Below are 14,682 nucleotides of genomic sequence, written 5' to 3' on the forward strand. Positions count from 1 at the left end.
CACCGAGAGCCTGAGGGCCAGCAGGGGTCCTTGTACAGGGAGGGCAGTGCTGCGGTGAGGGACGGCTCAGGTAAGCCTAAATCCCGTCCCTGCCGCTGTGCACTGTGTGACCTGAGCCACGTGTAGAACCTCTCTGAGCCTCAGCTCCTTACCTATAACGTGAAGGTGATGACGGGGCCCACTTCATGAGAGTTCTGTGAGTAGAAACAGGGCTGACCTTATGTGGCAGGTAGTGACCACTTAATAAACGGTGCATGGTGGATTCTGATCACCGTGGGTATTATCACCCCCCAGAAAGGGCGGTGTGGAGGCAACGCTGGGCTTCTCAGGCAGAGGCCAAGTGTTCAACCAACTGAGGGTGTGAGCAGAGAAAGGCCCAGCAGCCCTCACCCTGGGGAGAGTGGGGGCCGAAGGAGGGGGGCCAAGGGCATCCCTTGGTGACCGCTGCTCTATTCCTGGGCCCCCCATGCAGGCAGCAGCATCGGCAGTGCAAACAGGTTCAGGCCAGCAGCGAAACCCCACTCTGGGGCAGGACTTGGACCACTTGACCGTCAGCCTGGGGCAGGGGGAGGTGTGTGGCTGCGTTCTGCTTCATCTTGGGCCCGTGATTTTACGCCATAGAAAGGCATCACTGGGTTCAGAGGGGTTCTCTAGATTTACAAAAACTTGTCATCAAGATGTTTACTTTAATAAAAGTGAAATCCTGCCTGTGACTTGGGGAGCAAGAGGCCACGTGCCGATTTGGGTGAGTGCTGAGGTGCCACACGCCTGGAGATGAGGCTGCCTGAGGTCAACTTTCCCCTCTGCCACGTACCAGCTGTGTAACTGGCACGTGGTAAGTGGGTGAGGACTTGGCCGCTGAGCCTCAGTCTCCCCATCTGTTGAGTGGGGAGAACACCAGGTTGCCGGGAGGCCCCCACGTCCCCACACAGGTGAAGGGCTCAGGCAGCAGGTCTGATCCAGGAGCCCTGCCTGGCAAAGCAGAGCTGCTGTTGCCGATTTCCACACTGGTCTTGGCTTCAAAGCCAGGCCTGGTAAGTTACAGCCCTGGGCGTGTCCCCCGGGCAGCTCGGACGGCCTACCTGCTGGGCATAGCCTCGGAACATCGGGTTGACCAACTTGATCCCATGGGACAGGCTGGTGGGAACCACGTAGCTGGGGCTGTAGGAAGACCAGACCCGTTAGTGCAGGTGGCCTGCTCTGAGCTGCTCAAGCCCATGAGGGCAGCCAGGCAGCCAGGCAGCCAGATCAGACTCAGGGATGCGTTTACTACAACTCTGGGAGGTGCTAACCCGGCCGGCAGCCCCAGCAGGTTTGCACATCTCTAAGGTCAAGAAGGAAAACGTCAAGTCATAGTTCAGTGAGGCAAAAGGCTCCTGACTGGGATGGCATCGTGTCCCACCAGCCCACGACAAGCTACTCTAAAACTGTTCTCATTATAAAATATTTGTCGTGGTTTTCTAATTTCAAAAGTAATACATGGGGACTTCCCTGGTGGTCCAGGGGTTAAGACTGTGCGCTCCCACTGCAGGGCGCGTGGGTCTAAACCCTGGCCGGGGAACTAAGATCCCGCACGCGGCGTGGCGTGGCTAAATAAATAAATAAAAATAAATAAAAATGAAAAAAATAAATAAATAAATAAATAAATAAATAAATAAATAAAAATGACAGCTGCTTTAAAAAAAAAAACATGTTCATGATCGAAAAACAGAAAATCTCAGAAAAGTACAACAAAGAAACATCAACACTAACAGCCCCACCCAGAGATAACTACCATTAAGATTTCCAGATTTTCCCATGAAAATACAGATGCACATACAAGATTCCATGCAGGTAAACGCTTAGACGTGGCTTCTTAAAATTGGAGTTACGTTGCATCACACTGTTTAATAATCTGCTTTTACACTTAATACGTTTCTATGCACTCACAGTTTTTTTTGTTCTTGTTGTTTTGTTTTGTTTTGGGTTTTTTTGGCCGCACCACGCAGCTTGCAGGATCTTAGTTCCCCGACCAGGGATTGAACCCGGATCACAGCAGTGAAAGTCCTAACCACTGGACTGCCAGGGAATTCCCAGCACTCACTTTAAATTAGTCCCAATTTTAACTTTTCCTGGAGAAACAGATCTAACCCAGGCTTCTGGTCTTTAAAGTCCTTTTTCACTGAGCTAAAGCCCCTGAACGTCAGTGCCAGCCACTTCTGAAATCCTTTCCTACATGTACAGATGTGGCTGAGACCTAGGAGTGGTCACCACACAACTCTGGACCTCAGCACACACGCTGCAAAATGCTGCCATCTTCAATCCGCACCAGGCTCAAATTCTAGCTCCACCTTTCACAAGACGTGCTATCTTGAGCGAGATCCTTAAATCTTCTGAACCTCAGTTCCCCAATTCGTGAAACAGAGTTGGCTATGACCTACAGCTCGAAGGGCTGATGTAAGCATTGCACAGGGTAAAACACAGCAAGTGATGGTGAGAGGCTGAAGGCACAGGAAGTGCTCTCTCAAGGGGCCGACAGAAAACCCATCCCCACACCCCTGCCCCAGGTTAGGGACTTGGTCAACTCACCGTTTCCGGTGCCAGACCTCAGAGACCAGCTTCTGGTAACTTTTGCACAGGGCTGGCTTCTTGTCTGTGCGCACCAGGCCTCCACACTCCAAGAAGAACTGCGTCAGTGGGGGGCTGGGGGACGGGGCAGGGAGCCAGGTCAGAAGAGAAAAGAAGGGGAGCGTGGCGTTGTTTACAAAGAGCCGGGTGGAGAAGCAAAAGCATCTTATGTGGGATGCACTGTGGCCCCTGGAGCCAGAAATGCCTGCAGAAGGCATTGAAGGACACCACCTATTGTGGGCTGAATTGTATCCCCCCAAATTCATACACGGAGGGCTTCCTGATGGCGCAGTGGTTGAGAATCCGCCTGCCAATGCAGGGGAGATGGGTTCGAGCCCTGGTGAGGGAAGATCCCACATGCCGTGGAGCAACTAAGCCCGTGCACCACAACTACCGAGCCTGCGCTCTAGAGCCCACGTGCCACAACTCCTGAAGCCCACGCGCCTAGAGCCCGTGCTCCACAACAAGAGGCCACCGCAATGAGGAGCCCACGCACCACAACCAAGAGCAGCCCCCGCTCGCCGCAACTAGAGAAAGCCCGCGTGCAGCCACGAAGACCCCAAAGCAGCCAAAAATAAATTTAAAAACAAAAAAAAATTCATACACTGAAGTCCTAACCCCCGTACCTTAGAATGTGATTGTGTTTGGAAATAGGGTCTTTCTTTAAAGACTGTTGTGTGAACGAGAGGAACCACTGCCTGTCCTCCCGTCAGCCCCTTCTTGGAAACCTTCCTGAGCCCAAAAGCATCTCCCCCACTCCCCTTTTCTTTGTTTTTGTTATCTTATTACATAAAAAATACTCATTTACTGTAGAAAAACTTAAAAATACTAAGAAAACAATAATAACTGACCTTAATCCTACTACGTGAGGATAGCTACTCTGTAGATCTGGGGGCATGTCCTTCTAGACTTTTCTATGTACGCGTATCCCCCATCCCTCCCTCCTTCTCTCTCACACGTACACACACACACACACACACACACACACACACACACATTGAACCCCTGCTAGGTGGGAGACCCTGAGTGCCAGGAATAGGAGCTGTCCCAGCCTCAGGGAGTGGACACCCTATCCTAGATGGAAAATAATATTTTCTCTCCAAAATGGGATTGCACCAAACAAAGGTTTATAACCTCCTTTTTCCTACTTATCATATTCTGAACTCCTCCTCTTTTTAATAAATATTGTCCTGCACCATTTTTTCCTGAACTCACTGTAAGGCTGCCCTACAATAAATTTATGATTTTATCGACCTTGAAGTTGTTTCCAGTAAACGGCAGAATGCTGAACCTCACTGCACAGACAGCTTTCTCAACATCTCAGGGTACCTCCTTAGGATCAATTCCAACAGGAGGGATTGCTGGGTCAGAGGGCGTGTGTGGTTTGGGGCATTTTGATGTGTATCCACACACAGGCTTCTGTGGGCAACACAGAACCCGGCTTGGGGGCCCCAACTCCCAGATGAGGCGCAACCTACCAATTGGAGAGGGCCTGCAGGGCCGCGTTCATGTAGCAGGAGTTGCCAAGGTTCTTCATGCCCGTGAGGCCTGGGAGACCAGCGCACACAGAGGAAGGGGAAGGTGAGCATCTCGACACGGCAAGAACCCATAGAGGATGGTTCTGAGTCCCCAGGACCCACCCCGGAAACCTGCTGAGTCCGCTGACGTGGTCCCACTCCCAGCAGCTCTGGTTACCGCAGTGTACAGAACCTACGGACCCCTCCGCCGTCCACCCAGCCCAGCCCACCGTCAGCACCGAGCAAGGGCAGTGGCCTGGGTGCAGAGGGGCCGGCCCGCCCAGGGGTACATGGCTGTACAGGGCTGAGGGCGGCGGCTGGCGCCCCAGGGAAGCCCTCGTGCCCCACAGGCCACCCCGCCCTGCCCAGGCAGCGCAGCGCGTGGGGCCGTTACCTCGCGGTTTGAGGTCATCGTCCTCCGACTCAGACTCTCCTTCGTCAGCCACAGCAATGGGGACAGCTTTCAGAGGGTGGGAGGGCGGCGCAGAGTCCTGTGTTCGAGAACCAGAGTGAGGAAAACTAGGGGGGTGAGGAGGGAGAGGGGTTGGGGTCAGGGGCCCGTGTGCCTCCCCCGCTGGGGTTCAGGGTAGGGGGAGAAGCCCAGGCCCCCAGCCTGCACTGAGCCAGCCCATCTGAGCAGAGGACGCCGTGGAGAGAGAGGCATTGGTGGCCTTGCCCTGGGAACCCCGTGACTTGTGTTTTACTTACAATAATGAGTAGTAATAGTTTAATTTATTTATATAAATTTGGGAAAAAACAGAAACACAGAAAAAACAACAGGCAATCCAATTTTCCTGAGACAACCACTGTTGATAGTCTATTTTATTCATGTAGCGTTTTAACTGTTAATACACATACACCCTCAAAACAGGATTTGTATATACTTCTTCAGAGCCTTTTTTGTAAAAAATCATAAATATCTACCATGTCCACAAACGTATTCTATATACACTTATCAAGCACCCATTATGTGATGGTCGCTGTCCAACGTGGAGAAGACAGTACTGCACACACACACACACACACACACACACGCACGCAGACACGCCTGGCCTCCACACACACACACACACACACACACACACGCAGACACGCCTGGCCTCCACACAAACACACACACATGCATGCACACACAGAGACACGCCTGGCCTATACACACACGCACGCAGACATGCCTAGCCTACACACACATGCATGCACACACAGAGACATGCCTGGCCTACACACACACACACAAACACGCCTGGCCTACATACACACACACACATGCATGCACACACAGAGACACGCCTGGCCTACACACACACACACACACACGCATGCAGACATGCCTGGCCTACACACACACACACACACGCCTGGCCTACACACGTACGCACACACACACACACGCATGCACACACGCACACGCGCCTGGCCTCCCGGGGCTCCAGGGCCGGCTCTCTGACTGCTCCCTGAGGCCAGCTCCGGGCTGGGCTCACCTGCCTGCCTCCTTTAAGGGCTGCTCGGCGCCCTGCGTGTGCCTTGCCTGGTTGTGGGGCGGGAGGTTTCCGGGCGTTTCCCCCAGAGAGGTGGCTGCAGGACCATCACCAGGGGCTCTCCACAGGCCAGGGAGGGTGTGCCCCGCCCCACGGCCCTGGACTCACCCGAGGTCTACAAACTCCCTGCGGGAGGGCCGCCCTCGTTCCAGGCACCTCCGTGTTGCCGGGCCCTGACACAGGGCTGGGGCTCAGCGGGCGTTCGCTGACATGAGCTACTCAAAGCCAGCTGGCAACGCTGAGCAGGAACGGACGCTGTCAGGGACCCACTGCCCTGCCCTCCTGGGCGTCTCCTCGGCTGGCGCCCGCACCCGCTCACCTGCTCTGAGAACTTGGGTGAGGGGCCTGGCGGCTGGGCGACCAGCCGAGGCTCCAGGAACACCTCCTTCTCACAGGCGTAGCACCACACCCGGAACGTGGTCAGGTTCACTGTCAGGTTGTGCTTTTTGGCCTAGAGGGCAAGATGCAAAATCAGAAGGATACAGTGGCCTAATGGGTGCCCCAGGCCTGCGTCAGGGCTGCGTGAGCTCTCCGGCCTCAGGAAAAAGCCCCATCGGGTCAGAGGCCTAGAAGCTCAGGATCCGCTCCCCCCACAGGCCAGGAGTGCCAGGGGCTGCAGCAGCATTCTCTCTGGCTTCTTCGCCGTGATTCTTCCCATTTTACACATATCACCACTGAAGCCCAGAGCGGTAGATGGCGCTGGGGGCGGCCGAAGCTGGGCTTTGAACTCTGGGCTGTCGGACCGCAGCGCGCATGCTCCCGGCCACCACGCTCACCTGCGCATGGATGGTGCTGTGGTCAGCAAAGGATTCTCCGCAGCCGACGTAGGAGCAGGCGACCTGGGGAGGGGGGTGGAGAGGAAAGGAGCGCGGAAGGATGGGGCGGCTAAGAGGGTGCTGCCAGCACAGCGAGCCAGTGCCCGTCTCCACCCAGCAGAATCCGTAGGCGCCGAGGCCCTGCCGCCCTGCAGCAACACAGGTTTGCACAGCCAGGGTCCGCGCCGGGCAGCGATGGCCACCACACAGCCGCCCCCGCCTCTGAGCGAGACGGGCAGTGTGCCCCGAGCTGCTGCTCTCCTGCAAGCAGGCAGGCAGGGTCGCAGCCAGATCTGGGCAAAGCTGAGGCCCGGCTGCTTGGCGCCCAGACCCTCTCCCCCTCCACTTGTCCCTTTTTCACCGAAACCCCACCTCCTGAGGGGCCAGTTATCGGGACTCACACTTTGGGTGGGGAGACTGGGCCTCACGGCCACTTTCTAACGGGGAACACTGAATGGGGCAGAGGCAGATGGGGCCCGGTGCGGACCCCATGCCCCTCAGTGTCCCCGGTGACCTGCCTCTGGCCTTGCGCTCTCCTCTCCCAAATCCACCCAGCACCCAAGGCCCAGCTCAAGTGTCTCTCCTCTGCGGGCCTCCGCCCCAGCGATCAGCCTGCTTCTCCGTAGGAGTGCTTTGGTGTCATTTCCAGCTGTGGTCAACACTGCGCAGGCTGGTGAGGACCTTTCAAGGAAACGAACTTTGGGCTGCGTCATAAAGGATGTGCCAATTTCTGCATCAGGTCCGTCTCTATCTCTCTGGGGGGCCTGTGGGCTCCCAGGAGGTAAGACCACGCCTCGCACTTCTTGCTGTCCCCTGGGGGCCCAGACGGTGTCTTGCAGTGTATTTTACACTGAGCAACAGGCCCCAAAGGAGGAGGCCAAAGCCCTGTGGGGGGTCCTAAGTCTTCTGAAAAGACAGACTTGAACTATGGTATTTTCACCCCTGTGGGCTTTTTTGTTTCTCCTTGTATTTGTTTTCAAAGAAATTTTAAGTAACAGCCATTTTCAGTATGACTATAAAATGCAATACATACTTGTAGAAAACTTGGAAAACACTACAAAGTTACAAAGAAAAATGAATTACCCATAATTCTACCCCCCAGAGAAAACTGTCAGGTGTTGATACATCTACTGTTACTCTTTTTGGTAAGCAGTAATAACCATGACCAGATTTTCCTGGACACTGCCTACCGGCCACACACCCTGTTAAGACCATCACAGGCATCATCTCTTCAAATTCTACCGTAAGGTGGGTCTGCAAGGAGGGGCAGTTATCAGTGTTGTGGCCTCTACTTTACAGACGGGGAAACAAAGGCCTGGGCCAGGGCTCAGAGCCAAGATGCTACAGCATCTCTCTCTCTCTCTCTCTCTCTCTCTCTCTCTCTCTCTCTCACACACACACACATGCGCGTGCGCGCACAAGGACAGAACTTTGCCTTTAATGCTGATGGGATCATTCAGTCCAGAGTCTTCTCCAACTTGCTTTCTCCTCTTGGCATCTTTAATGGCTGCCAGCGCAGCCAGGCCGGGGGCTCGCAGACTCTGGGGCCCTCTTGGCTTGGGCTTGGGCACCACACCCGAGACATCCATGCCCTGTGTCCCTGCCCAAGGTTCCCAGCCGTGCCCATGGGGGACGGATGTTCCCACCCCAGAGTCTGGACCCAGTTCCCCACCCCAGACATCTGCAAGGATACTTTACCTGGAGACAGGCCCACAGGTTGGGTCCGGAAACACCGCATGACTGACAGGTGCCCTGTGTGAGGTGAGGAGAGAGAGGAAGAGAAGGGTGTGAGCGGCCTGTTGGATGTGCACTGACGGACGCACCTGAAGGTCTCAGCTTAGAGGCTTTGCCTCAGAAAGGCCCTCGCTGGCCCACAGGGGCCCTTTAAATTTTAATGTTTGAATTTTGTTTTATCATGTGCCTGTAAAAACATTTTCAATACAATCATTTAAAGCCTAAATAAACTGACGCCATAATATGCTCCCTCAACACGCCTTCTACTCTTCCTGCGTTGCATTTATTTATTTAAGCCTTTCCCCCCACCTCGGCTATGGGCTCCACGAAAGGATGGTCTGTTTTACCTACCCTGCGACTTCACAGACAGCCTGGTACAAATCAGGAGATAATATATTTGTTGACCACAGAAAACACCTAGGTTTCTGGTGGTCTGGATGACAAAGCCTGCTTCTTGTCTACCAATCTCTCTCCTCCCTGCTTTAATAAAAGAATCCATGAATTTAGGCTGAGCACATGGCCAGCCAGCTGCAGACTATGTGTCCCGGCCCCTGCTGTGATCATGGGGTTCTGTTCTAGTCAATAGTAGGACAGCAAAAAGCGACATGTGCCACTTCTGAGTTTTGCATAACCCTTGCTCTTTCTCCTTTTTCCATTGGCTGGAATGCAGATGTGATGGCAGGAAGTGAAGCAACCACTTTGGACCTGGAGATGAAAGCCATGTGTTGAGAATGGCAGAGCCACTCTATCAGTGCTACCTGTGTCTGGACTGTTCAGTGAGAGAAAAGTAAACTTCTATCTCATTTAAGCCACCGTATCTCAGGGTCTCTTTGTTATAATTTAAACTGTCCTAAGTAATTCTGTCTGTGCCTGTCTAGAACAGCAATTCCCAACTGAGCCTCCACAATACTCAACGTGTCTCTGCCAGTTGTGAGATGAATTCTAAGCACTGGTAGCAGTTACAGAGTACTTAATCAGAGTGAGAGCTGACCTCTGGCGATGGATCACAACAGTCCAAGCAACCAGCTAAGTTTTTTACACCTTGCTCATGTAATCCCCACCACAGTCTGTGCAGCAGGTCCCATCAAGATCCCCTTCATAAGATGAGAAACTGAGGCTCAGAGAGGTCATGACCCTACAGAGCAGAGTCAGAAGCGGAAGCTGAGGAGCCGCGGTCATCAAACTTCCCAGTTTCCTCCCGAGGGTGACCACGTCGACCCCCAGGCCTCCACGGGAACTTCTTTGTCTCACTAAGCCCAGATTCTGGCTGTTTGTAAAGAGCCTGAATGTGGGACTCTCACTAGGGTGGAGGTGACACAGCTCATCCCATACAACAGGGCAGAGGTCTGCAATCTGTGATTTAGGGTCTCTTGCTAAGGATGCTACGGCTGGCTAGAGATCAGTCTGCTTAGTGGACTCAAAGTCACAGCTCTTGACCTTTCCAAATCTGTCATCTCTTTTGTGATTTTCTGATTTCACAGTTCACTCCCATCTTCCCAAGTTTTTTTTTTTCATTTCAGTCATTTGAATGATAAAAGTATTGTATCTTTAACAATTTAAATGATACACATACACTGTATACAATGTGTAGTATATTATATCCAATACATATATTCTGTATATAACGTGTAGTAGATTATATGCAATACATATATTCTGTATATAACGTGTAGTAGATTATATGCAATACATATATTCTGTATATAACGTGTAGTATATTATATCCAATACATATATTCTGTATATAACGTGTAGATTATATGCAATACATATATTCTGTATATAACGTGTAGTATATTATATGCAATACATATATAATGTGTAGTATATAATATGCAACACATATATTCTATATATAATGTATAGTATATTATATGCAATACATATATTCTGTATATAATGTGTAGTATATTACATATGATACATATATTCTGTATATAATGGGTAGTATATTATATCCAATACATATATTCTGTATATGATGTGTAGTATATTATATCCAATACATATATTCTGTATATAATGTGTAGTAGATTATATGCAGTACATATATTCTGTATATAACATGTAGTAGATTATACGCAATACATATATTCTGTATATAAAGTGTAGTATATTATATGCAGTACATATATTCTGTATATAACGTGTAGTATATTATATGCAATACATATATTCTGTATATAACGTGTAGTATATTATATGCAATACATATATTCTGTATATAACGTGTAGTATATTATATGCAGTACATATATTCTGTATATAACGTGTAGTATATTATATGTAATGCATATATTCTGTATATAACGTGTAGTATATTATATCCAATACATATATGCTGTAATAATTTGAAGTATATCCCTCCATATCTTCTTCTTATATAAACATATATGCATAGATGGGGGGGTGATTTCTAGTAAAAATAAGATCAAACTCTATACAAATTTTTCGGTAACAGGCTTTTGTCACCTATTTGTGGTCATCCTTCTAGTCTGTACACAGAGACCACGTCTCATCCTTTGCAGTAAGTGCATGGTGGCACACACTGTGGGCACAGACACCACAATCTGTTCACTCATTCCCTTCTTTTTTTTTTTTTTTTTTTTTTTGGTACGCAGGCCTCTCACTGCTGGCGCCCCTCCCATTGCGGAGCACAGGCTCCGGACGCGCAGGCTCAGTGGCCATGGCTCACGGGCGCCGCCGCTCCGTGGCATGTGGGATCTTCCCGGACCGGGGCACGAACCCGTGTCCCCTGCATCGGCAGGCAGACTCCCAAACACTGCGCCACCAGGGAAGCCCCATTCCCTTCTTGATGAATATGCAGACTGCCACCAGTATTTTCCTTTTACAAATAATGCTCAATAAATACTGCTGTATTTGTAACTGTTACTACAGTTCTACTAGATAAACTCCCAGAGGTGGCATTGCACCCCTAAAGTCACAGTAATGCCTAACCCCGCTACCACGCTTGGTCTACTTCCCTCCCTCTGTCAGCTCTGAGTGAGAGCAGCTTCTGCTTTGCCCATCTGAAGATGGTGTCATGTTGCTTTCTCTGGCAAAATCCTTAACCATCACGGAAGTCAGGCATGTTTTTTCAAGAGTTTCTCAGCCATTTGCATTTCCTCCATTTTGAGCTACCTGTTCAATCCTTGCCCCTCCTGGGTATTTTATTTTATTTTATAAATTTTATTTATTTGTTTATTATTTATTTATTTATGGCTGCGTTGGGCATGCAGGCTTCAGTAGTTGTGGCACGTGGGCTCAGCAGTTGTGGCTCGCGGGCTCTAGAGCACAGGGTCAGTAGTTGTGGCACATGGGCTTAGTTACTCCGCGGCACGTGGGATCTTCCCGGATCAGGGCTCGAACCCGTGTCCCCTGCATTGGCGGGCGGATTCTTAACCACTGCGCCACCAGGGAAGCCCCTTCTGCGTATTTTAAAACAATATTGGTTTCATTTTGTAGATTTCCAAAAGGCTGCCACGTCCCAGCCCAGTCTTTCCACGTTCTGCCTCCTTCCCACCTCGTTTATCTCCTCCCTGCTCTCAGATTCCCTGAGAAATCCTCTCAGTTTGTCTCACTTATTCCTTTGTGCAGACTCAGGAAGAGACCCAGCATTAGACGGTGCAAATGCACCAGAGCCTCGCTCTGCCCCTCCTCCTGACCACACTGAAACCGTGCCCCTTAGGGTTAACAGAAATTGGTGATTAACAGAAATTGAACTTGTCTTACAGGAATAGCAGCTAAGGAAACAGCTCCTTAAAAAGCCCCTCTGCTTTGAGCCTGCCTTCACTGAGCAAGCTTGTCTTAACTATTTTTCTCAAATTGCATACCCTCCAAGCTTCGTGTAGCCTATATATCACAAGACTCCTTAACAACCCCTATAGATAACAGCTCTAACAGCTCTGATGTATGGGTCACTATAGGAATAGGGGCTTAAGCTGTTTTTCAGAAACTTGGTGTCAGCTCTTGTCCAGTTTGAGCTGGCTTAGACTGGTTGGGACCACTGACCCTAAAACTGGGCCTACAGAGGTGTCCGATGAATGACCTTTTGTCATCAGAGGGCCAAAAACTCCACCCTCAGATCATGCTAGGCGCCTCCATTTTTGAACACACATCCCAGGAAGAAGGATGTAACTCAGATACACTTGCGCAGAACACCGATTACCTCACCTTTCCCCACGCCTAAGACCACCCTGCTTCTTTAACCCATAAATACCCCAAGCCCCTCGCCTTTGGGGAGGTGGACCTGAGACTTGTTCTCTCGTCTCCTCGCTTGGCTGCCTTGTGAAAAAATCCTTTCTCTGCTGCAAACCTCGGTGTCTCAGTGTTTGGCCTGATGCATGCTGGGCAAACAAACTTGGTTCAGTAACAGCCAGTGAAACTACTTCGAAAGAAGCCATGGGTACTTTGAAGAGTCGCGCCCTCATGCGGGCCCAGACTAAACCAGCTCAGGCCAAAAGCCACCCAGAACCTGCTGGTGCAGGGAGGCTGAACGACCAGCATTAGGTGTCTGGAAAGAAGACAAGGAAATATGTCTAGGAGTCTGACCCACCCCCACTTCTGGGAATGACCCCTACACATGGCTCTTCCCCTGAACACAACGACACTGTATTGGCAGAAGGCTGCAAAGGGCCCAGATGTCCACCCACAGAGGATCAGCTATGGAGTCCACACAACGAATATGATGCAACTTCAAGATAAACCAAGAGATCTATGTGCCGAGGCCAAAGAGCTCCAAGATATACTGCCCTGTGAATAAGGTACGTCACAAAAATAGCTACGGTACACTACCTTTTATGTAATAAAGGGGAAAATGAAAAAGAAGCATTCCCATAAAGAAACTCTGAAAAGATACAAAAGCAACTAATGTCCCTGGTTACATGAGGGTGGAATGGAGAAGATGGGCACAGGGCAGGTGTGGGGGGGTACTTCTTGACACTTTTCTTCTTACATTGTTTCATTTTTGAACCACATGTTACGTATTTAAAAAATTTAACTTAACAAACAGACAACACATCTTCCCTATTCAAAGTGGCCCACCTTCTCTCTTTGAGGCTCCCTGGGCCCTTCACAGGTCACGTGCGCAAAAATGCCCGTGGACTCTCAGAGTCTGACTCATTCCCTGCCTTGCACCTGCTCCAACCACTAATGGACAGAGCATCAGTGTTCCCACGTGGACTGGTCTACATGGTAACTAATGGCTGTTAGGACACAGACCCCAGAAGGCCTCCTAAACAGTCGCCAGCTTTTCCATTTACAGAAAAGGCCAGACAGAGACTGTCAGGGGCCAGTTCTTCCGCTGCTTCAGAAATGTTTGTACCCCAGGAATGTGGTGGCCCTGGCTGTGGGCCTCAGTCCCGTAAGATCTGACCCTTTACCTTGGATTTGAGCAGCAAGTCCTCTTTGGTCACCTCCCCTATAGAGTCAAGATGCGGGCAAAGGTCCCTGGAGTCCCCCATGCTGGCCTGGGCTTACCTACAAGAAAACACAAGGAATCCTGGGTTAATGGCAGCCGCTGCTGGCCAGAGGCAGGGGAGGCTAGTGGTGAAGTGCACACTTTGGTCTGTAGTCCCAGCTCTGCCACATACCAGCTGGTGACCCAGGGAAGCTACTTAACTTCTCTGAGCCTCACCCTCCTTGCCTGAGAACTGGGGAGGGAGATAACACCCACCCTGATGGGTTGCTCAGAGGACTCATGAAGATAATATACGTCAAACGCCTGGCACAGGGCTGGCACAGGGCTGACACAGGGAAAGCAGGTGCTGGGATGATGATTAGGATTCAAGTGCTGGGTGTGATGATTAAAAGTGTCTTCCGGGGCTTCCCTGGTGGCGCAGTGGTTGAGAGTCCGGCTGCCGATGCAGGGGACGTGGGTTCGTGCCCTGGTCCGGGAAGATCCCACATGCCGCGGAGCGGCTGGGCCCGTGAGCCATGGCCACCGAGCCTGCGCGTCTGGAGCCTGTGCTCCGCAGCGGGAGAGGCCACAACGGTGAGAGGCCCGCGTACCACAAAAAAAAAAAAAAAAGTGTCGACAGGGAAGATGCAAGGGTCCTGCCTACACGGGGGAAGCTGCATGTCAAGGAATCTAAAACCGTGGTACTTTTATTAAAAGAGACCAGACCCATGACTGGGAGACTACTCTACCCAAGGCGGCAGCAGAGGGCTGGGCGGAGAGGCTGGATCTCAAAACCAAGTAGAAAGGCAAGAAGCAGATGCTGACCTCAGTCTTCTCTAAGCAAGCAAGACCACTCTTCTCAAGAGCTTCTGAGAAGCCAGGTGCCCCACAGGCCACTTATCTCACTTCCTATGAGAAACCCCACTTAGAGAAGAATCCTTCAACACCACGACACTAGAGGAGGCCATCAGAGCAGCAGCTCCTCCAGAAAATGTTTCCTGAGAAGGAGCAAATCAGAGAGAAGGGCGGGCAAACCAACCCAGGAAGAGGCCTGAGAGATGTTCACTAAAGAA

General features: G+C 50.9%; 1 protein-coding gene across 11 annotated transcripts in view; it reads right to left on the reverse strand.

Annotated features, from left to right (window-relative positions):
- The window catches only part of USP20 (ubiquitin specific peptidase 20), a 47,877-nt gene that overhangs the window by 17,084 nt on the left and 16,111 nt on the right, over positions 1-14,682 (reverse strand). For 10 of the 11 annotated variants that reach the window (XM_027104546.1, XM_027104541.1, XM_027104540.1 and 7 more), the window contains 8 exons: positions 13,593-13,689; positions 8,176-8,229; positions 6,439-6,501; positions 5,982-6,113; positions 4,519-4,615; positions 4,086-4,155; positions 2,569-2,682; positions 1,083-1,161 (listed from right to left, as the gene is read on the reverse strand). In XM_027104546.1, the coding sequence (XP_026960347.1) occupies positions 1,083-1,161; positions 2,569-2,682; positions 4,086-4,155; positions 4,519-4,615; positions 5,982-6,113; positions 6,439-6,501; positions 8,176-8,229; positions 13,593-13,673 (690 nt within the window). In that variant the 5' untranslated portion in view covers positions 13,674-13,689. Of the gene's footprint in view, positions 1-1,082; positions 1,162-2,568; positions 2,683-4,085; positions 4,156-4,518; positions 4,616-5,981; positions 6,114-6,438; positions 6,502-8,175; positions 8,230-13,592; positions 13,690-13,885; positions 14,113-14,682 lie in introns of those variants that run through there. The other variant, XM_027104543.1, reaches the window with a different exon arrangement.

The sequence above is a fragment of the Aethalodelphis obliquidens genome, unplaced genomic scaffold (assembly GCF_003676395.1).
Source record: "Aethalodelphis obliquidens isolate GAN/ISIS:26980383/991018 unplaced genomic scaffold, ASM367639v1 scaffold7, whole genome shotgun sequence".
In the NCBI taxonomy this organism is placed as follows: domain Eukaryota; kingdom Metazoa; phylum Chordata; class Mammalia; order Artiodactyla; family Delphinidae; genus Aethalodelphis; species Aethalodelphis obliquidens.